The sequence below is a fragment of the Trachurus trachurus genome (genome assembly GCF_905171665.1).
Source record: "Trachurus trachurus genome assembly, chromosome: 12".
In the NCBI taxonomy this organism is placed as follows: domain Eukaryota; kingdom Metazoa; phylum Chordata; class Actinopteri; order Carangiformes; family Carangidae; genus Trachurus; species Trachurus trachurus.
In genome coordinates this window covers 18,042,905-18,064,501 of record NC_139908.1, presented here as the reverse complement: position 1 = coordinate 18,064,501, position 21,597 = coordinate 18,042,905, and the positions used below count along the sequence as shown (strand labels likewise).

The following is a 21,597-nucleotide window of genomic DNA, read 5'->3' as shown; positions in this document are numbered from 1 at the left end:
AGTCTGTTGACACAAAACTCACACGAAGAAATTTAAAGACAAGCATAAAGCTTGTTACCTTTGCACTTTTTTTTTCTTCCATCTGTTTAGTTTACAGCCTTTGACACATTATTTGTCTCCCAGATCTTATGTGTGTGCGTGCATTTGACTGCGGTGCATTTCTGAAAGCAGCGATAAATTGCATGGTGCGACGGCAACAGGGCGGTGTAGGAGGAATGCGCACCGGGGGTCAGAGTTTATTGGCGAGGTGTGTGCGAGGTTACATGGAGACTAATGAGCGCGCACCGTTTATTCAGACACAGCATTTGCTTTATTGTGAGCTCTTAACAGCCAAATGGGGAACACGGTGTTCGGCACTAAAGCAAAACACAGACACAGCCCACCACTTAGCTGCATTTAAACTGTCACAGACAAACGAGTCATTCCATTACAGTACTCTATGCAGCTCAAAGTATGTGGAAACACATATGCTTCAGAGCAAAGAAAGAATCACTTCCAATTTTTTTTAAGGAAAAAGTCTGACGAAGTCCGGTGTTCACATCCTCAAAGCTTGTTAAACAGCTGTTAATATGAATTTTGGAGCACAGGCTGCGAGCGAGACCTCGTCGCCCACCTTCAGCAGCTGATCTCACTAACGCCTCTGTGGATGAGTGGGATAATATCTCCGCAGTCTGGTTCCATAACCCTGTGATCACCCAAAAACTCCTCTCATATTAAAAGGTCCAGTGTGTAAAATGAGGGGAAAACAGTGACATCTAGAATTCCGATTCTATTACCTATCTATTAAATAATTTTATGGTTTATTTATGAACGTGAAACTCTTGAAACGTGCTCTCTGGTTGGCTGGATTTTCCATTCCGCACAAACATGGCGGTGCAAAATGGCAACACTCTCTAAGCAAGACCCTTGCTATATGTATAGTATACAAAAGAAGAATTATAAGGCTACGAAAACCAAACGTATTTTATTTTATAGCGATTATACACTTATATTACACACTGGACCTTTAAGTAGCAGCTGTTGTTGCACTATATTAAAGCTACAGTTGGTTAAGTCGACGAAATTCCAGGACTTGGTGGGAACATTTCAAAACAATACAATGTTCAGGTCCCTCCCCCAAACCTATGCGCACGCACACAAGATGGGGAGCAGGAATCCTGTATCCATAGCAACCGGAGACTCCAAAACCATCTCCCATCTCTCTCAGTCTGGAAGTTAGCAACAAGAACAGTCTTCTTCTTACGTGTTTTCGCTGTGTAGGCAGTTGTCCACGGTGGCATCGGCAGTTATATATTTTTCGGCTGCTCTGCCATTGCGTTTGACAAGCTGATAGCGATGCTACTCCCGCCCCCTCTACCTAACTGGTGGAACAACTCGGGGAGCGCTCGAGTTTTGCGAATACAATTACAGGCCGTAGGTGGAGACAGAGGAGATTTTTTCTTAAATGACCCATTTCTTGTACTACTATCAGAATGAGTGACAGTTCCAGCAAATATGACTAAATAACTGTTGCCAACTGTAGCTTTAACACCCATGTTTTTGTAATGACATTTCAAGCAAACTGTCATTTTATTATTGTCTTTTTGTGTCAAATCTGTGCCACACGTCTGTGCCAAGTCTGACTGTGTCAGAAATAACACTGTACAGTATGTAAGTGTTATACTCACTTAGCGTTAAATATGAGTGCAACTCAAACAAGACTACACCACTGTCACTCTGACAGTTGGTAAAGACAACTGTCAGGAAGTGGCTGCATACAGAGCCTAGAGTATATGATTTTACGGATGGAAGTGTCTATCCCGTCTTTAAGCCCATGGCGACAGTGGCAGGCATCCAGTCTAAATCATATCACCACATACCGTGTTAAACCTGCAGCAACTCTGCTTTCGTGGCCACCTTAGAGGCAGCAGAAACACAAAACTGACTGCATCACTTTTTTAAAGATAATATTATGACAGTTGTTTTTTTTTAGATGTTCCATCTCTTTTAGCTCTAATTTTGGTTTCCACCGACTCCTGGGGGAACTCTTTAACTGCTAAATGCTCCACTATGTTCATTATATATCTGTCTGCCTTTTGGTAACAAGCAGATAGTGTTTCTACAGATGTTTTTGCCTTCTATGAAATGAATATTAAAGCAATGAGAGGGAGCCAACACTGTGACGTTACTGGGCCGCCGGCTGAACAATGAGCTGAAACTGGCTGTGAAACTCTGTACAGCAGAGGGGGGGGGAATTCTGTGGTAACCTTTTACATGTGATGCACTGTTACAATGCAAATAGGGATTACTGATGTTTTCAACTCAGATAGAAAAAAAAAAGTGTAGACAGACTGCAGCTGAGGAGGCTACATTGACATTCAAAAATACAGAAACTTTCACACTTGAGTTATAACTTTGGTAACAAAAAACAAGAAGCTGTCTTAATGGGCTATAATGTTTAGCAAAACATCTAATTAAAACTGACCTCACGGAGAGTGGAAACTCCTCATCTTGTCTGAATTTACAGGAGCGAGACAAGAAACAGTATCAGGGCGGCACAAGAGCTCAGAAGAGAGGTGAAATCGCAAGAGATATTTTGTGTTGTCAGGGGCAGGCGTGCCACGACCTCTACTTTCGCCTGCCGCCAAACTGGCATCAACAATATTTAGCTATCGCCTCCACAATTATTGGCTCGGCTCCCAGAAAGAGTACAGGGGCCGAAAGTGCAATTTCAGCCAGAGTGAGTTTGTCAGCATGCAAACTTTTGTGAGCCACAATAGCACCATTTGGCTAAAATGGTATTGATATCACATAGTAGCAGGGCAAAACACCAGAAGCACATTTAAATAAATAAAATAATGCTTTTCAACACAGCACCACCTTACCTAAAGGTTATTTGATGGAGCAATATAAACTCAACAAGCACTTCCTGACTTGAATTGAGGCAGAAGTTACTGAGTTCCTGTGTGTGTGTGTGTGTTTGTGTGTTTATGAGAGCTGTGAATAAATACATCACCTAGAGGTAAGGGAATTGGTTTTTAGTGGCTTTACCCAGGCTTTCCCCCAGATTCCTGTGTTGCTATAGTAACATGTTAACACACCAAATTGAAATCCTGGCGCTGATGACACTGTGTGATACACTCGACAGCTTCAAAACAAGTTAGAGGACATTGAGTTGAGATCATTTTGTCATCAATTCCCAGTACAATAATAAACAGTCAAGCTGAGACTCACTGAGGTTGTAGTTCTGCAGGTGTTATAAATTAGATTATACTTCATACACACACAAACCCCTTAAGTAACCACCAGGTAACAGATAAAACTATGTAGAGACTCATACTGTAACTACGGTACATATGAAGTTAAGATTTACTGATAGATTCAAATTTTATTCGTCCTAAATATTCTGCTTTATCTAGTCCATGTTTCTACAACGCATACATGCACTAGATTCTAAGTGCCATGTATTTTTAACTAGGCTGTATTTTTGTGTGTGAAAATGAACAGTACTTTCTGTCCCTCCCATTTGCATGGTGGAAACAGAACAACACTCAGTGCCTGTCCTGGGTGAGCTCTAAAGTTCAGCAGGGGACGTATCTGGGATAAAAGCAAAGAACAATACCTGAGTTATTTTGGACTGAACAGAGGATACTATGGATGAGGACACAGCCTTGTCTTTCTCCTGAGAACCACCCCTGTGGAGAGAGAAAGAGAGAGAGGGCAAACAAAGAAAGTGAGGGAGGCAGAAAACCAATCATGTTAACAGGAGAGCATATACAATATTCATGATATCTTCTGAAATGTTCAAAGTTGGAGAGGCATCGAGAGTCAGCGCAGAGCAGAGGAGGGGAGGGGGAGACGTCAGAGACAAACGAGACAAACGTGACCTGTAAAAATGTAAAATATCCAAACTGAACCAAAACTGCTTCGTCAACGTTATCAAACCCGACCGAGTGCGTAATCACGCAGGCAAACATCACAAGTGCCAAAATCGTAGGCCTCAAATTGAAATCCATGACTCTGTCCAAAGCTTTTAATCTCTCCGCTGTCTCACATTTCTTATTTATCAAGGGATTTTTTAAAATAGAAAAAAGTTGTGTGTGTCAAGTTGATTGAACACAACAGGTGACAAGAAACTCCATAAAACAGAAAAGTATGCGGCTGATGTTCCAAAGTTTTAAGGCTTCAGTCCACAGGGGGAGGAAATGTGTGTGCTTGTGCATGACAGTCAATCTTGGGAATTACACCTCTTTACGTATATACCTTGGGATTATTATGGTATGCTGCTTTAGCTCCGTCCCTAGTGGGAGGTAAACAGCAAAATCCCAAACCCAACAAACAACTACACTTGACACAAACCAGCTCCATCTATTCACACTTCCTCTATCACCGTTGAAGAACTTTTGATAACAAAATTAATTTTTCCCCAGGAATGATACTTCTTTTGTGGCAGCTCTAATAGTCGCAGCTCTCTGAAGAGACAAGACCTGACAGTTGCGTCTCCAACCAATCAAGTGGCATAAAATATGTTTTTTCTGCTTCTTTGTTCCTTAGTTTTGAATAATGGTCATAAAACATCAGCATTTAGGGAACATCGTGATCTCAAATTTAAGTTGACCTCTGACGCTCTACTTTATCCCATTAGACCTGTGTGAAATGTTGTCATGATTAGCATATCAATTTTCGAGTTATGGCCAAAAACATTTAAGTGAGATAATATTGACCCCTGACCACAAAATTCTAATCACTTCATTCTCGAGCCCATGTGGACGTTTGACCAGATAATATGAAACTCCCTCAAGGTGTTCTGGATATACATAGGCCATTTATATTTACATAGATATATGTAAATGGAAATACACTTTATATTTACATAGACAAGTGAAATTTAATCATAAGCGCATGCAGAGTGGTGGTGAATAGAGAACTAATCTTGACCTGCAGAGGAAGTATCTTCAAAGACAAAACCAGCGATATTTTAGGATTAGACCAATCAGACAACTCTACGTATATAACTTGCATCCCTTGCACTGATTCAGTATTAAATGTCCCGTCATCACGTGTCTTCGGTTTGACAAACTTTGTGAACAAGACACAGGAAAACACACACCTTCACATTTCACCACCAGAATCCATTCAGCTCATTCGTGAGTTCAACATTTGCACTCATGCAGAAAGAGACGGACGCAGTGAAAACACAATACCTCACCAGTGCCAGCGTGAAGCATAATAAAGTTCTTTTCTTAAAAATGTGCCATTAGACTAGAAAAAATGCAGCTTTAATTGTTTGTTTGTTGGACATATTTTAAACAGCACAACAATAAGCCCCGGACATTGGAAGAGATTAGGTCCCTTGCCACAAATGTCTTTGTGCCTTAAGACCTTTAAGTTGGCTCTGAGCCATTTATATCACTGGCCATTTAGATTTATTGTTTTAAGTATTTTCCAAGACCCAAGCTTTCTTTGTTTGTTTGTTTACTTATTTGTTTGCACTCATTTTCCTATTCACAAAGCTGCCTTTACAGTTGTTTTCACATCTTTTGGACGATACGGTGATTTATAAGGATGGCATATTTGGATTAAAAATTCAACAGTACTGGCTCTCTTGCTGGATTTAATAGTCCAGCCACTTGTTTTAAAAGGAATATCCTTTAAAAGGGTCTTAAATATGATGGCCATATAATAAATGTCATGCTAAAAGCCTGAAGCTGCTTAGCTTGGACTTGGGAAAGGGTTAGACTGAGGTTGGATTTACACCTTATTGTTCAAATTGTCAAAACAGTCTGTTTCAATTAGGCTTAATGTGTTGTGGTGAATGGTAACAAGTTTGGCTGGGGTTACTGAAGTGTAAACTTCCCCAAATCAAACACAGAGCGAGACAGAGCTGCTTTGTTACCCAGCACTCCGATGTAGTAGCCTCCCCCCCACTAGACTTCCTGAAATTGCTCTCGGCCTCATGAATACTTATGAAGAACATGTGGAGATATCCACAGCCTTTCAGGCCGTGGGCACCTAGTTATGGTTGCTAAGCTATGATTGGATGATTGCCATTCGGGGCAGGGTTAATGATTCTTTCCACTAAATGACAAAATCACAGGAGAAACATGTTTTGAGTGAGAGTTGGTGTTTGCCAAAAGCCTACAAAGAGAGGGAATTTATTTGCTATGATTTCCGACTCGGCCTTTGTGTGAATCGGCACGGTTTTGACAGGTTGCTATAACAGCAGTACATCTGCTGATGTACTGAACTCTTAAGACACTTTGTGTATTTGTGATCCCTGTTTATTCACGATGCAGTGGTCTAAATTAGATTCAAAAGGAAGTTGAAATTGTATATATTTAATTTGTTAGCTCTACATCCAAGCTCTTCCAACAACCTGTTGTTTCTTAAGGGAGGAAGGAGACTTTCAGTAGTTACCTGGAGAGGGCGAGGCTGGAGGCGGGGCTACCTGATGGGGACAAAACTCTGCCGGGGGAGGAATACGGTGAGAGGGAGGAACCCACAGTTTGCATCTGTCCTGAGGATGACAAGGAGCTCCTCCTTTTCTCAGGAGGGGTCCTGGGGGACAAAAAGCGAGAGGGGAAGAGCTGCTGCATTTCTGATTCAGACGGTATAAATAACCAAAATATGGGGGGGGGGCTGGAGTACTCTGGTGTTTTTAGCCTCATTTAAAGTCATGCAAGTGGAAGGTATCCATTGCAACTTCCCTCAGTGGTCATTTGGGGTTCAAAATATCGCTCGATATATAGTTGATAGACACAATGCATTATTTATCTCCCACAGTATACGATTTCCCATTATTTTAGCTGCAACATAATAAAAAATCACACATTTCAGACTCAGCAGTGAACTGTGGCACTGTAAGTGGCCCTCTGTGCTCTGACCGCTGTAACAATCAATATTTTCAGTGTTAAAATAAACAGAGCTGTATCAAGTCCCAGGGCAACCGCTCTCTCCACAGACTGCTCTGATGACACCCGCTGTTTGGTTTACCTGGATCTCGAATGGCCCTTGGGCAGGCTGGAGCTGCTGCTTGGATGATAGCGCTCCCGCTCCCTTTCGTCACGTCTCCTCTCTGATGAGTTGCCCCTCCTGTCCCGTCTCCCCGGGGAGTGTGAACGGGATCTGGCAAGACAAGTAGAGCAAAGCAAGCGTGAGATGGAAGGAAACCATTAAAATATGAAAGACAAAAGAGAGTTGGGGCCAATAAGGTTTGAATAATGTTCCAATAGACTATCTGAAGAGCTGAAAGTGACACAGTCTCTCTTTAACTACCTCAATGTAAACTAAGTACAGCAACTAGGCCACAGGACAAATAAAACATGAATCATAATTCTGTGAATTACTTTAATAAACATTCTATCACATGGACTCTCAATATGCAAATGGTGTTTTTCTAAACAAGCCTGAAAAGAAAACAGTATTAAATATTAAAGGATAATGTACAAGATGAATGCACTTCTCAGATTTCTTTCCATAAAGGGCACAACTTAATTCATTTTTCCCCACTAGTTCATATGCAGAGCATGCTCTTCATTTACAAACGTGGAATAGCGAGGGGTTAGAGAAGGAAATTAGACCACTTTCCTAAAAAACAAAACCAGACAGAAAAGGCCAGCCAGCCGAGGTAATGTCAGGTCTGAGCCGGGCCAGCAAAACAAAGCTGGCTGGTCAAGATTGTTTGCTTTAACCTGCCGTCAGACAAGCGGCACAAACAAAGCAACACAATCTCTACCTCTGATCACCTCCACTCAACCCTTAACCTTGGTTTTAATCCTTCCTTCAAATGTTCTTTCTCAAATGTTTTTCTTTTATTCCTCCCTTTGTCCCTGTTCTTTCTCAATATCTCCGATGTCTCTTGCATTAATTCTTCCTCTCACTTTCTTTTCCTATTTCAAGTGAGGAAGGATTGGAAGTACAATGCAACAATGCAAATCGAGACACAAGTGAAGAGACTGAAGGATGCATTTATTTTCTGGCAGTATTATTGCAGTGTGCTATGCACTAAAGGTTTGTATGAGGTGGGACATAAAACAAAGGTTGACTAAAAATTGTCTCATATCATTAACAGCAGTAATGCTAATTACTGACAGGCTTCCTGAGGTAAGAAATTAATATTGCTTATCGTTTCTATAGGTAATGGATTTATACTTTAGAGCACAACAACCACTGCTAGGTATATATAGCAACACTGTCTGTGAGTCAATAATAGTTAAAGGGTTAAATTCCCCACAGAAATTAGTTTTTTGATGCACACCTGTCCAACCTATGCAAAACAGGAGAACATTAAGGATAAGGGTTGGTTATACAATATTGTAACATCCTCCTCCTAAGTTCATATTCTTACTTTTCCACAAAGGATTTTTTTCTGCTTAGGGCAGAACAAAATAAACAATAAATAAAAAACGCAATAACAAAAACTAACCGGGACCGGCGGGTTCTCCTGTAGGCACTGGGAAGGGAGTGTCTGCTCTTTGACCTTGACCTTGACCTCCTCTTGTGTTTTTTCTTCTTTTTCTCTTTATCCCTCCCTTTGTTCCTGTCTCTGTCTCTATCTCTGTCCCTGTCTCTATCTCTATCTCTATCTCTTTCCCGGTCTCTGTCTCTATCTCTATCTCTGTCTCTGTCTCTGTCTCGGTCCCTGTCTCTCTCTCTGTCTCGATCTCTGTCTTTGTCCCTGTCCCTGTCCGCTCCTCTGGAGGTACTGTGGGAGGACGAAGAGGACGGGGTCTCCCTGCTGCGAAACGTTCCTTGGTTCTCCGTGGACGGCCTTTGGTCCTGGGGATACACAGGTTGTGCAGAGGACACTTGAGAGGGCGCAAGGTCAGACAGGACAGAGAGGGCTTCCTGCATCTAGAGACGAAGACAGATCAAAGAAGACACAGAGCAAAGGCATCAGCGAATGCACTAGTTTAAAGGACACACTAGGACTCTAGGCCTTCATTTTTTAATTGGTTTAAAGATAAAAAGAGGCGAAATAATATACTGACTGAATTAAACAGTCAGCTGTGCTCTGAATTTATGAACTTTGCAAAAAAAAAAAAAAAAAAAATCCCAGATGCTTACTAACTCTGTACATCTGGGGAAAATCAATACAGGGTCCTGTTCACTTAGGGAGATGCGGTGATGCACAAGGTTGACTGTATGGTATATAGACATTAGGGATTTATTTATGCAACACCTCAGTGGCCCTCCTGTCAATGTTAGAGATTAATGCAACTTGCATAACAATAGAGGGATAGAAAATAAAGGTAGAAAAAAAGAAAAGCTTTGTACAGTATGTTGAAGTTGTCAATATACCTTCTATTTGCCTGATAGTAACTGATGATGCATTCATTTAGGTGCTTACTCTAATCCTATATTTGACCAATATAAATATTGATTGCCAGATATTTCCACACTTTGTATTCAGAACTTTTAACAGAACAAAACTGAAAAGTAAAGAAGTAACAAATGTTGAAAGAAATGTACATTAGTAGATTGATTTTCAAATTATAAATAATCACACATCCACTACAAAAGGGGGCAGAGGATTGTAAGAGGATGTCACGGGCGAAGTCAAGGTCCCTTGCTCTCTTGGGAAATGATCACTTATATTCCTCCCTTACTCAGCTGATTAAAAGACGGTATGGGTTACACACCACGGTGCGGCCCTCTGGCTACGCGGCCAGTTACAACTGTCAGCTGCAAAGTGGCTCTAATTACCCCGGTGTGGGACTGTCTGCTCACATCATACTGGTCTGCTGCTGGATTCACATGGAAAAGACGGCTTTGGTCCATCAGTAGATCAAATGTGATGGTGGATTTTCCAAGGTCAGGATTTATCTTACATGGTTCTGCCTTAGATCGCTCCTGGGGCCACCCATGTCACATTTAAATTATATATATGCGTTCATGGTTCTATAAGTGTGTCTGGATAAAGGCAGACACCAAATGGCATCATCTATATTGTAACATTAACATGAATGGGAAGATGGCCCACATGATAAGTGATAAACGTGGCGGTCATGGAAGGAAATGTGTGGTTGTGTGTGTGTCATTCTCTAGCCTCAAATAAATTATAACTGAAATATAACGTCAATTTAATAAGTAAGCTGTCCTCCCTTCTAACTTAAATCTCTACAATTCAATAACTCCCACTCTCACCCATCTGCTGAAATCTGCACAAAAAGGGCGGAGCATAAAAGAGAGAGGGGGAGGACCGGAAGAAAATACAGAGGGAAAGGACGATGATGAAAGACGATGAAAGAAGGTGGCAAATGAGGTAAAGAAAAGTGAGAGGCGGGAAAGAAACAAGAAAAAGTGCTCATGACAGAAGACAAGTATCTGAAAACAAGCGGGGAAATTGAGAAAGGAAGAATATTTATTACACCTTTCTGCTTGCGTGCAATCTAGTGCCTGTGCTAAGGAAGAGATAATGAAATGATAGGAGGCAAGGTTTGGTTTAAAATTAGGACTGACATATGGGAGGCTTATCCCAACACCAGGCCCGGAAAATGTGCTCCACTCTCACACCTGCGCTGGTGAGATAGGGAGAGGGGAGGAGGGTGAGCAGAGGCAGAGGAATCCAGGGCAATCTTACATCTGAAAATACACACATTTGTGTATTGTTGGGGCCGTTTCCTAAAACCCCTTTCAACATAAATCTCCAAATATAAATATCACAGGTTATAGCCTGGATCACTTTTCCACAAGTCATGGCAATCTTCCTGAAGACATTTCTGTAACACTTCCTGCAAAACTGTGAGATTAATACAGATAAAAACACTTAAAAAAAAAAAAAAAGAAAACACTAGGGCTGCCCCCAAATAGTCGGCCAAGCGTTAGTCGACCAAAATTTCATTGGTTGATTGGTCGCAGGAAAAAACAAACGAACATTTGGAGCCGTGTCTTGTCAAAATTAAGTCAAAATCAATATGACTGAACTGTATATGAAAGGCTATAGGGCTTTTCATTTGAAGGGCCAGATACAGGAAGTCGTGTTTTTTGTTTTTTACTTTTACACGGCAGGTCCCTATTTTTATTTATTTATTTTTGTCAAAAGCAATCTTTTTCTGATGTTGTTACAGACGTTTCTGGTTTGGAGACTCCGACGTGGAAGCATGTATCACTGCTGTTTTCGGGTTAGTCAGATTAGTCGACTAATCCATAAAGGAGGACTACTGGAGACCCGAGAAAATCTTTGGTCGGGGGCAGCCCTAGAAAACACACCATGACACATCAATAAAGAACTACTTCACATGTCAAATGAGCCTTTTAAACCAAGATCTGGGAGGAAGTATCAGGAAAAACATTCACAAAATGTGAGCAAATAGGAATAAACTAATATCTTCACTAACATTCATCCTGTTTGTGCACTGAATGGCATTAAAAAAAACAGGCAGAAACCTCCCATGAATGCAGACACTGATGAGCAAATTTATTAGGAGATTCAGGTGGGCCTCCCTTGTGCCCACAACGGTCATTAATTATGGATGCAACTGCAAAATAAGTTTTAAATTCCATCAGGGAGAGGCATCCTGTGAAAGAACCCAGAAAATGTTTTTCTAACTCTTTCATATTACTCTTCAGTTAATTGCTCTTCTCAGCAGTGCCACCGGTTCCCACCAGAGGATTGTTGCTCTTATATTACGATAACTGTGCTGTCATGTCTGAATGAACTGAAAAAGTACTCACTAAGTCACTAATGTCTGCCTAACTAAAAACAAACAAACAACAACAATAATAAAAAAAACCAACCATTAAACCAAACAAGTGCATGTCTGGGAAGGGTTTTAGATCAGAAGACATCACACTCCGCAGCCACCTTCACTGTATCACGGTGAGCCAAAATGGTACCAACAAACAGACGCTGTAAGTTACAGAAATAACGGCACTAAAAATTGGCCGCGGCCTGCGCAGCTTATTCAGAGTGTTTTTGTTTACTCGTGACAGCTTACACTAGCTACCACAGCGCTGTCACATAAACAACATGATGAGCTCTATGGGAAACATGGACAGCTTACGTCAACACGTCCAGGACGGCTCACTTAGCCAACTCTACAAAGATGTGGCATCAGCATCCGCAGCTCAAACACATCGACGGTGTGCAGACGGTGTTGCACCACTGTTTACTGGCCATCCCAAAACAAAACAAACAAAAAAAACACGACTTTACGATTAACTTCCAAAATGCAGCTGACACACTCCGACTTTTAGTTTTAATCACCTTAAAGCCATGCTGAGCTCCCTTCACTCTCTCCGTGTTCAGGTAACATTTGTTCTTCAAAGTGTTACAACAAATCACTACACAGGCTTTGCACTGTTCTATTCATCTGACTTCAACCTTGATTCTGAACCCCCTGCTGCCTTCTGATAGCAAAATGCTCATTACCCTAACATCCCTAGAAATAAAATAAATATAAATAATGATAATCAGAAAAAAAAATCTTTCCATTGTTTTTCCTGTATCTCTACCTGACTGGAAACCATGAGAGTAAACTAAAGAAGCTACTCACATTTTTATGCACAATAGTGGCACGAATAGTCAAATGTATACGTATACTGCCTGTATGTCTGCATGTTCTGACAGATCAGATGGCACCTTGTTACCTTCATACTGCTCAAGCTGAAGCACTCAAACTATGACACACTCTTCCCCTTATCCTTGTAATCCATAGCAACTGAGAACATTTTTATTCAGACAGCCTTTGCTCAATCTGTCTGAATACCTCCCCCTTTTTATTTTATTGCTCCTTTTTTATTTCATTACTTTCATTCTTATATCTCTTGAACTTTTGTACTTTTCTCTTTTATGATGGATTTTGTCATTCTCTATCTGTCAAAGGTAACTTGTTTAACCACAACATGGCTGTCTGCTACCTTCCTATTATCAATAGTGATTAGATAGACTATTACTGCTTTTCGCACTCAAAGAATTCAATAGATCGCTTACAACAAGCATCCATCAGTGCATATTCATCAGTGATACAATGACCTGAATGTTGGTCGTGCCTTCAGCACGTGGAGGCTCTCGTGGCCACTGCAGATGTCACTGAACATCTGGAGAAGAGTGACAGAGCTGGTGCAGTAGTGACAGGAGCCAGCCCACTACCACCTGGCCTAAGAGGCAATAGTCCAGTTCATCCCGCATCAGCGGGGCTCACACGAGGAGCTGACAGGCAGCATCCATCAAATGGATAGGCAATCTACACATCAAATGACCACAACAGTCTTATTTACACTATAAAGTGTTCTCGCCTTTCTTGTCTATGTTTAATATGACAGACAAAAGGCCTCTAAAATTTTTGCTTTAATGCAGCAACCCTGTGAAACTTTACAAAGGAGAATTTTAAAAAGGGACATACCCTGCATCATCTCTGGGAAAACCAAAACGGAGAACAGGGGAGTCGGTGGATAGAAGAAGAAAGGCATTTTCTTTTTTTTATCACTCAGTTTTTTTTTAAACTTTCTTATTAGGAGCCACACTGCGTGGCTTGGTTGTTAGTTTTCCACCTCCACAATGTGTGCTCTGAACATTTTACGCAATAATTACATTTTCCAAACTAAGTCTTCTTGGTGCACGGTATCGTCTTATTATAATCAACAAAATGCAATAAACATTTCCACAACATTTTACACTTTCTGTGAAAATGAAGCTTTCTTCATTTTTTCTTCATTGGGAAAATCATGGTTTAAAACATGTCCCTACTGTGCTTCCTTCACCCTTATCAGCCTATCAATGTCCACTTCTATATTGCATAGATGAATGCAGTAGCTTATATTGATTAACTTTCCATACCGTACTATATTAACACACTGATTCCTATGAAATCTAATCACTAACAACATAGCCTACCTCATACATACCATACAATACCAAAATAAGCTTGGTAAATCCTGAGTATGAGCCCACCCCTTATCTCTGGGTCAGTCTCTCTTGTTTACAACACTATATTATGAGTCAAGGAAAAGGTGTTAGGCTTAATTAGCGGTGCCAGCAGCTGCATAGCGATCAGCTTATTCAGCATACAAATCCCACCTGTTTGTCACACAATGACTGAGTGTCTCTCACCCCAGGGCTAAGGCTGCCTATACATGAAAAGCAGTCTGAGCTTCCCACTGTGTTCACCACACAACTCAATAGCTTTAAAAAAAAAAAAAGTGATATGCTTTTATCAGCTGTACATGTACACGAGATGTTTGAGGGAGCAGTGTTTATCAGCGTTCACTTCGGTGGCACTGATGTATTTGAAGATACTCGCCCAGCAACCAGACATTAATCTCTTAATGTATTATTGTACGGCTTCATAAAATGGAAAGCTCTATCATTACAGCCACACACACACAAAAAAAAAACTGACAGGTAATAATATATCTGTAGGTGCCTGCAACTTAATTTATGCACACACAGTCAATAAAAACACACAGGATATAAAGACAATCAAGAAAACACAGTATACCATCTGGTGTTGATATGTCTAAATTCCCACTAAGACATACAGAGGAGCTGATTTAATTTGAGTTTACTGAACTGTATTGAATGTGGAAAAATTGATTTCCCAATTTAATGAACCTTTTTGACCAAATATTTGACCACAATTTATTTCATGAAAAAATAAAGGGTTAAAAAGAGAAAGCGGAGCCAGTACTAATCTGCAAATGACCTCAGGCCTCTGGGTGGATGCTTCTAGCCATGAGTGTGGACTGAAAACTATTTGTGAAAAGCTCTATGTTTGGACTGAACCTCCAAAAGGTCATCTTATTTATACACCGCCACTGATGCATTGGTGGTTGTAATTTTTTTTATCTTGTACTATCCAACAGCATATTACAAATAAAATACCTCTTTCACCCAATTAGTTATACTCAAATGTTGTGAATGTAGCTGCAAAAAATAAATAAAGCCCAAGCTTTATTTGGAACACAGAACAGAGCAGCAGAAGGTGAGACGTCAAGGTTGAGTAACGTCAGCTGAAACATTTGTTCAGTCTGCCTCTGAATATTGAGGAAAATAATGGCCTTGGGAGCCTTGACAAAAAAACAAAAAACAAACCGTCATTAATGCTGGCCTAACATCAAGTGGCATTTTAATGAACTAATAAACCACTGATTCAATAAATGCAAACAAATCTAGATGAGGTAAACTTAGTTTGAATGACAGTAAATAACTGACTGTACACAAAACCATCTTCTCCGCTCTATCATCCAGATAATGCGGTGACATTTTCAACAGAAAGAGGATGGCCAAACATCCTGGAAATGCAGAACAGCTTATAAAGTATATTTTCCTCTCCACTTTGTATTCCACATTTCATTTTCAAAGCACTGTAGTTGTAAAATGACCCTTCAGGCCCTTGATTTCAGATTGTTAAGTATCCCAGCAGCATTAGTGAATCTGCCTTAACTAAACACTTGGGAATTAAGAGCCCAAACAAGAGCATTTTTAGCAGTTAATAAGAAATACAGTGCAACTCTTGAATGGTGAAAAGTTGGACAAATATTTTGTGATGACACACCTTTATCGACCAATCACCTACCTCAAGCTGTGCAGATGGGTCTAGCTCAACTCTCTTGGCCTCGGGCTCCCCAGTGAGGGGGCTGCGGAGGGTCTGAAGGAAGAGCGCTGCCTTCCTCTTCCTCTCCGCCTGTAGCTGTTTCTCCTTGGACTCCTTAGATGCCTGGGCCAGCTTCTCCCTCGCTGCAGCTGCTAGACGATCCTCTAGTTTCTGCTTGGCTAAGGGCAAAGAGATGAGACCATAAAAAAACGGGAAATTGATGCTGGATGAAGATGAAAAAAAAAATTGCAATCATTGTTCTTTATTTTTGTTTCTAGCGCAGATGGATACAGGGTACCTCAGCTAAATGGAAGTCGGAGAGGAGAAAATGATTGAAAAGACTGACAAGAGGAGGAAAAGGAGTAATTGTGCTGTGCTTTTTCACACAGCCAATTTTTTTCTGGCCACTAGTAAATGGGCTTAGGAAAGCAAAGAATTAATGAGAGAGGAGAAGAGAGGGTGAGGTGAGGGGGAAGAGACACATATGCGGACTATGGTGATATCAGTGAGACAGGTCAAAAAAGTGAAAAGACAGAGCAGGAGAGGGTGATAAGAGAATTTTCCACTCTCACTGTCACATCTGAATAAGGCGATGACTGGCGTTTTCAACTGCTGTAGTCTGTGGTGGTACATAATTCCAATGCGATACAAGGTTTATACAGAGAGAGAGAGAGAAAAAAGCGCAAGTAGGAGGGAACATGTGGGTGGAGAAGAGGAGAAAGACGTCTTCGTGAGAGTGGGGGTGGAAAATATGCACGGTTCTTCTGAGAGATGAGAAACGGATATGAAGTGACGGCGATGGGTAAGGGGATAAGGTAGGTGAGGTGAGGGGAGAACAAGAATGAGCCGGGGCGGCAGAGAGCAAATATGATGAGTGAGACGGAGAGGACGAAACAAGACAGTGAAGTATAAAGCAAATGCTTGTGGAAAACAAGTTGTTTAAGTTATGCAACCACTGGGGCTACCGTTATCTCTTCGGGGTTAAAAATAGACCGGCTGCCGAGGCAAATCATTTTTGAGTACAGTGTGAACAACAGCCAAATGGAGCAGAATCCATCTGTACCCAGTCAGTGACACCGCACAGAACGCTGCCAGTCTGAGTCCTACTACTGTATTTACAGACTCATATGACACACCTTATCACCGACGATGTACTATTCTGTCCGCTGTGTTTATTCAGTAAACACGTTTTCATTTGATGTGAAAAGTGCTCAGAACGATTATGGGATTTACTCTGCTGAAAGCTTTCCCCTGTTCCAGACTCGCACGAGTGAGAATCTGCTGCTTTTCTCTGTTTTACATCACTGTATAATAACAACTTTATTCTAAATGATTAATCAACTGAAATAAGTTACTAACATATATTATTGTGACTAGTTGTGGCCCTAAAAAATGAACTTATGTGGCAAACAAAATAAGTCTGTGAATGAATGGGTTTGAGCTATACTTACAGTACATTTCCCACAATCTCAATATCTATCGCAAATATATCATCTTTATTTATTTCGTTTTTGTACAAAGTCTTCTACCACCACAAACATGCACATCCACATCCACTAGACTAGGAGATGCTTGCAGCCTAAATGATTCATGTACTTATCACTGGAAACTGCATTTTGGTGTGTGTGGCTGTTTTCCAGTCCATCAATACAGATTAGTGTTCTGCTGTCTGCCACTGATTCTCCCTGCTATCTGATCAAGTTAGGCCTGCTGACTGACAGCCACTTTGCCACACAGCAAAGCCAATTCAGTCAGCTATTTATTAGGCTTCTTCAGCCTCTTTCTCTGGCCATCTGTCAGCTCTGAGAGAGACCATTACACTCCAAGACTGTTCCACTGAACCTAAACGGGACCTGTCAGCCCCCTTGATGCTGAAAAGTAGCAGATTTGCCTTTGACTGTCTATCTGCCCATCTTTTCAGGCTCTATTTTTCCGCTGTCTTTTTTGGTATGAGGGAGAAAACCGCACTTGTCTAACGTGTCCTTCTAGACCTCATGAAATGCTGAAATCAGTGTCTTGAAAAGGACCTGCAATGTCTTAGGGTATTTGGCTGAACAACTGGCTGGAGGACTGGTACCTTAATCATGAGACTCTGACAGGCAACCTCATGCTATTCCATCACCACACAGTCTGGTGAGTAACTGCAGGAAATATGACCACCTTGAGCAAAAGCACACGGACAGACATTAAGTGGCCAGAGCTCATGCAAGTTTTTGCTCATTGGAAAGACCCATTTGAAAATCCAGAGCACCAAAAGTAACTATTAATTGCTCTACATAATTGCAGCCTGACAGCGTTGCTTACATATCTCTTCACGTCAGAGAGATTTAATGGCACTAAAAGTCGTTCTTTTGTGTTGGTGTTTCTTCAAAGAAAGTCGAAACCTTGAGAGGTTTAAATGTACTTCAGTACATTTTTTTAATCATCTGGTCAAAGAGCTACAGATGAATTTCAGTTTGCATGTAGCACAATTACTCCCACATATACAGCATGAAAAGGCGTTGGCATGCAAGTAGTACAAGTAGCATTTCCACGGTGAAAATATTTGTTAAATTGTTCCTCGTTATTTGTGATTGTTGGCTTATAAAACCAAAAAACATTTCATCTTTTAAAGAGGAGAGGCTTTAAGAGGCAGACATCTGAGTGTCTGCTCCAAAAATCAGCGAGTCACTAACTAATCAACTCGCAGAGACATATAGTGGTTATTTTGAGAGCTGATAACACGACTTATCGCTTTTTACACGTTTGATATAGAAGGCTTACGTGTCTGGTTAACGAGTCGGGTCAAATGGATTATTGAAGTCCCAATTACAATGGCATCTGCCGCCTGTCAGCTTTTGATTGACCAAGAAGTGAAAATGTCTTGTTGGAGCATCATCTTTATATTTCATTTTTGTGATCACCCAAAGAGCCATGCAGAGGAGGGAGAAGCTGTCCAATTTTTGAAGCTAAGAGGGAGCAATTGCAGATTTTGGAGGGTGTAAAAGTATCCCCAGATGCCATGAATCAATGTCAAGTACAACAGCATCCAGCTTCCAGAAAAAAAAGACTTATTACTTTTGAAATTAATAGCCAGTGATACATAAGAACATGTGAATAATTTAGAGAAGTGCCTCTGACATTTGGTGGTTTAGCTTTCTGTAGACATGGTTAAGAGCTTGAACTGAGGTGACTTATTCCTGTAACTATTTTTAAATGATACCAAACCAAAAAAAAATCCTTATTAGGAGTGGAAAGCACTGTGTAACTATTTTGCAGGAGAAAAATGTTTTTTGTGTAGGCATTCTGACAGGGACCAATATGTGTGTTTAACTCTTTTTTTTTTTTAGTGCCAGTCACTTTTGCATTGCTTTAGGACTGCAGAGTGTAAATTCACAGCTGAACAGAAACTACTATAGAGAGAATATGTCTCCATTGGGCCTTTAAAGAGATACAGTATACGACTGTCATTTACTTCAGGGTAAGAGCGTATAATTCAGACCCGGAGGATTTATTCATCCTTCTCTTTGTTTTTTCCTCCCTTGCCAATCCTCCCAGGAAGTAACAAAGACCAGTAGGTGTGACAGAGATGTCTCGTAAGGACCTGTGCTTATTTGCTGATGCTGAGACGCACAACTCGATTTCCAGCCCTCCCACATTAAAGCCATATAGCTGCAGAAAAGAGGGGGCAGGTGGGCTGGAGGGAGAGAAATGGGCTCTGTCATAACCATCAATAGATGCTGGTGTTTATTAACCTTCTGTCAATCACGCCAGGCTGACTGAGGCAGACATCTGTCTGAATGCACAAACTGACAGGCAGAAATAACATCAACAAATCAAGACCCTTTACAAAATTTGAAACATGACATATTTAAGAGGTAAATAGTATTCTGAGTATAATAATTACTACACAGCCAGACGCAAAGTCTAACTAATTAAATCTGTTTACATTCACATGTTTTTGTTGATTCTTACCTTGGAATTGAAATATTATTTTTCTGTCTTAGCGCTGCTTAATAGATGTGTATGAAGAGTTACAGTGCCTTAAAGGATAATTACCGTTTTTACAATCTGGACCTTATTTCTAGCATAGAATACGATCATTTACTCACCCAGATAACTTTGGTGTCATCACAAGTCGTTCCGACGAAATTAGATCCAGCCGAGAGCCGCATATATCCGTATAATGCGAGAACACAGGGCACGCAATGCAGCCTCTAAATAACACATTATCTGTCGCGAAACTCGTTCATTTCACCAATATTTTGTGATGATACGCTAGTGCTATTCCCCTCTGAGTCTGGGATTAGCTGTTATCAACATCCGGGGTCTGTAGGTTGACCTACTAACCTCTGACCTGGATGATGTCATCTCCGACCGCTGCTCGGCTCATTCTGAAAATAATCATTCCACTTCGGCATTTGGCTCCATTTTTAGCGCAACTAGCTGGAGCTTTAGTGAGTCCAGGTTGCGGAGAGGAAGCCTGTGGAAGCTGAACTTCATCCAGCTGCTCATTTTATTCTGACAAGTCGGAAACACGCAGAAACGAACCGTAGCATTAGCGGTAGCAACAAGCCGCGCCACACTGGGTTCGGAGATGACATCATCCAGGCCAGAGGTTAGTAGGTCAACCAGGTTATAATAGTTTTGGATTTTTAATTATAGTTTAGTTTTAGTTAGTTTTGACTTCTTTTTCTCTAATTCAGTTAGTTTTAATTAGTTTTTAGAGCGGATTTGTTAGTTTTTATTTTTTTCTAAACACTTAGTTTTAGTTTAGTTTTAGTATTAGTTTTAGTTTTTTCATACTTTGGGTTATTTGTTAGTTGAATGATTTAAAAAGATCAGAGCAAGTATTGTGTAATAAAACTCAAAAGATACCATTTCATTTTTTTTTTTTTTACATACCAGTACAGCAAAGTAACAATAGGCTTACAGTAGCCTACCTCACATGTTGTATTGTATTTAACATAAAGTAGCATAAAGTGAACACAGCAAACACACACACCTGAACCAGGCTCTACAAACACTGGTGCGCATATCATGCCACGTAGCAATGAGACTCAATAGCCGACTGCACAGCTGATAATATTGTCGGGACCCCGCAGTAATGTTCTTGTTATGATGTTTAAGTTGTGTGATTTCTGACTGACTGTCAATGTGTACGGTACGGGCCGGGCAGGTTGGATGAGAAGCTGAGGGGCCGAGGTGAGTGAGGAAAACAGCTGTGTGTGTCTGTGTGTGTGTGTGTGTGTAGGTGAGTGAGTGAGGAGCAGCAGAGGAAGAAGTGAGAGCTGTCAGATAAGTTTGTGTTATGTTGTTGTAGTTACGTTGGGTCGGACGCTACAATATCAATAACAACATGTGCTTAACATCGACGTCGGACGCGAAATAGCCGCGGAGCGGATCCAGTTTCCTTTCGGTGCTGTTAACCGACTGTGCCAGATGCGCCAGAGCGTGCACCTCTGTGCCAAGCTTGTGTGTTTATTCATGAGCGCGAGAGAGATTAACACACACATTCACACAGGCTACACACACATACGGGCTACACATAGCCTACACATACCCACAGACACACAGCTGAGGGGCCGAGGCGCAGCACGGAGAAATGCACATCTGGTGGCTCAACCTGGTCAGTGGATGCACCGGAGCAGCCACGGAATCGGCGCCTATGCCTGAATCGATTTCATATCAATCCGAAATTGATAAAGACGAAAACTAAGGGAATTTTATCTATAATTTCAGTACGTTTTAGTTAGTTTTGTAAACACACAATACAGTTTCAGTTAGTTATCGTTTTTTCATTTGATTATAGTTTTTATTTAGAATATAGTTAACGAAAATGTTTTTTCAATTCTAGTTTTCGTCATTTCATTCGTTTTCGTTAACGATAATAACCTTGCTACAGACTCCTGATGTTGATAACATGCCACCACGGGCTCAGAGGGGAATAGCACTAGCATATCATAACAAAATATTGGTGAAATGAACAAGTTTTGCGGCGGATAATGTGTTATTTAGAGGCTGCATTGCGTGCCCCGTGTTCTCGCATTATACGGATATACGTGGCTCTCGGCTGGATCTAATTTCGTCGGAACAACTTGTA

The 21,597-nt window shown here is 40.9% G+C and overlaps 1 protein-coding gene across 3 annotated transcripts in view; it reads right to left on the bottom strand.

Annotated features, from left to right (window-relative positions):
- Positions 1 to 21,597, bottom strand: part of sfswap (splicing factor SWAP) — a 50,111-nt gene that overhangs the window by 4,889 nt on the left and 23,625 nt on the right. For 2 of the 3 annotated variants that reach the window (XM_083983082.1, XM_083983084.1), the window contains exons 14-18: positions 15,498 to 15,694; positions 8,405 to 8,832; positions 6,973 to 7,104; positions 6,397 to 6,537; positions 3,602 to 3,674 (exon numbers count right to left, since the gene is read on the bottom strand). In XM_083983082.1, the coding sequence (XP_083839208.1) occupies positions 3,602 to 3,674; positions 6,397 to 6,537; positions 6,973 to 7,104; positions 8,405 to 8,832; positions 15,498 to 15,694 (971 nt within the window). The remainder of the gene's footprint in view (positions 1 to 3,601; positions 3,675 to 6,396; positions 6,538 to 6,972; positions 7,105 to 8,404; positions 8,833 to 15,497; positions 15,695 to 21,597) is intronic. The other variant, XM_083983083.1, reaches the window with a different exon arrangement.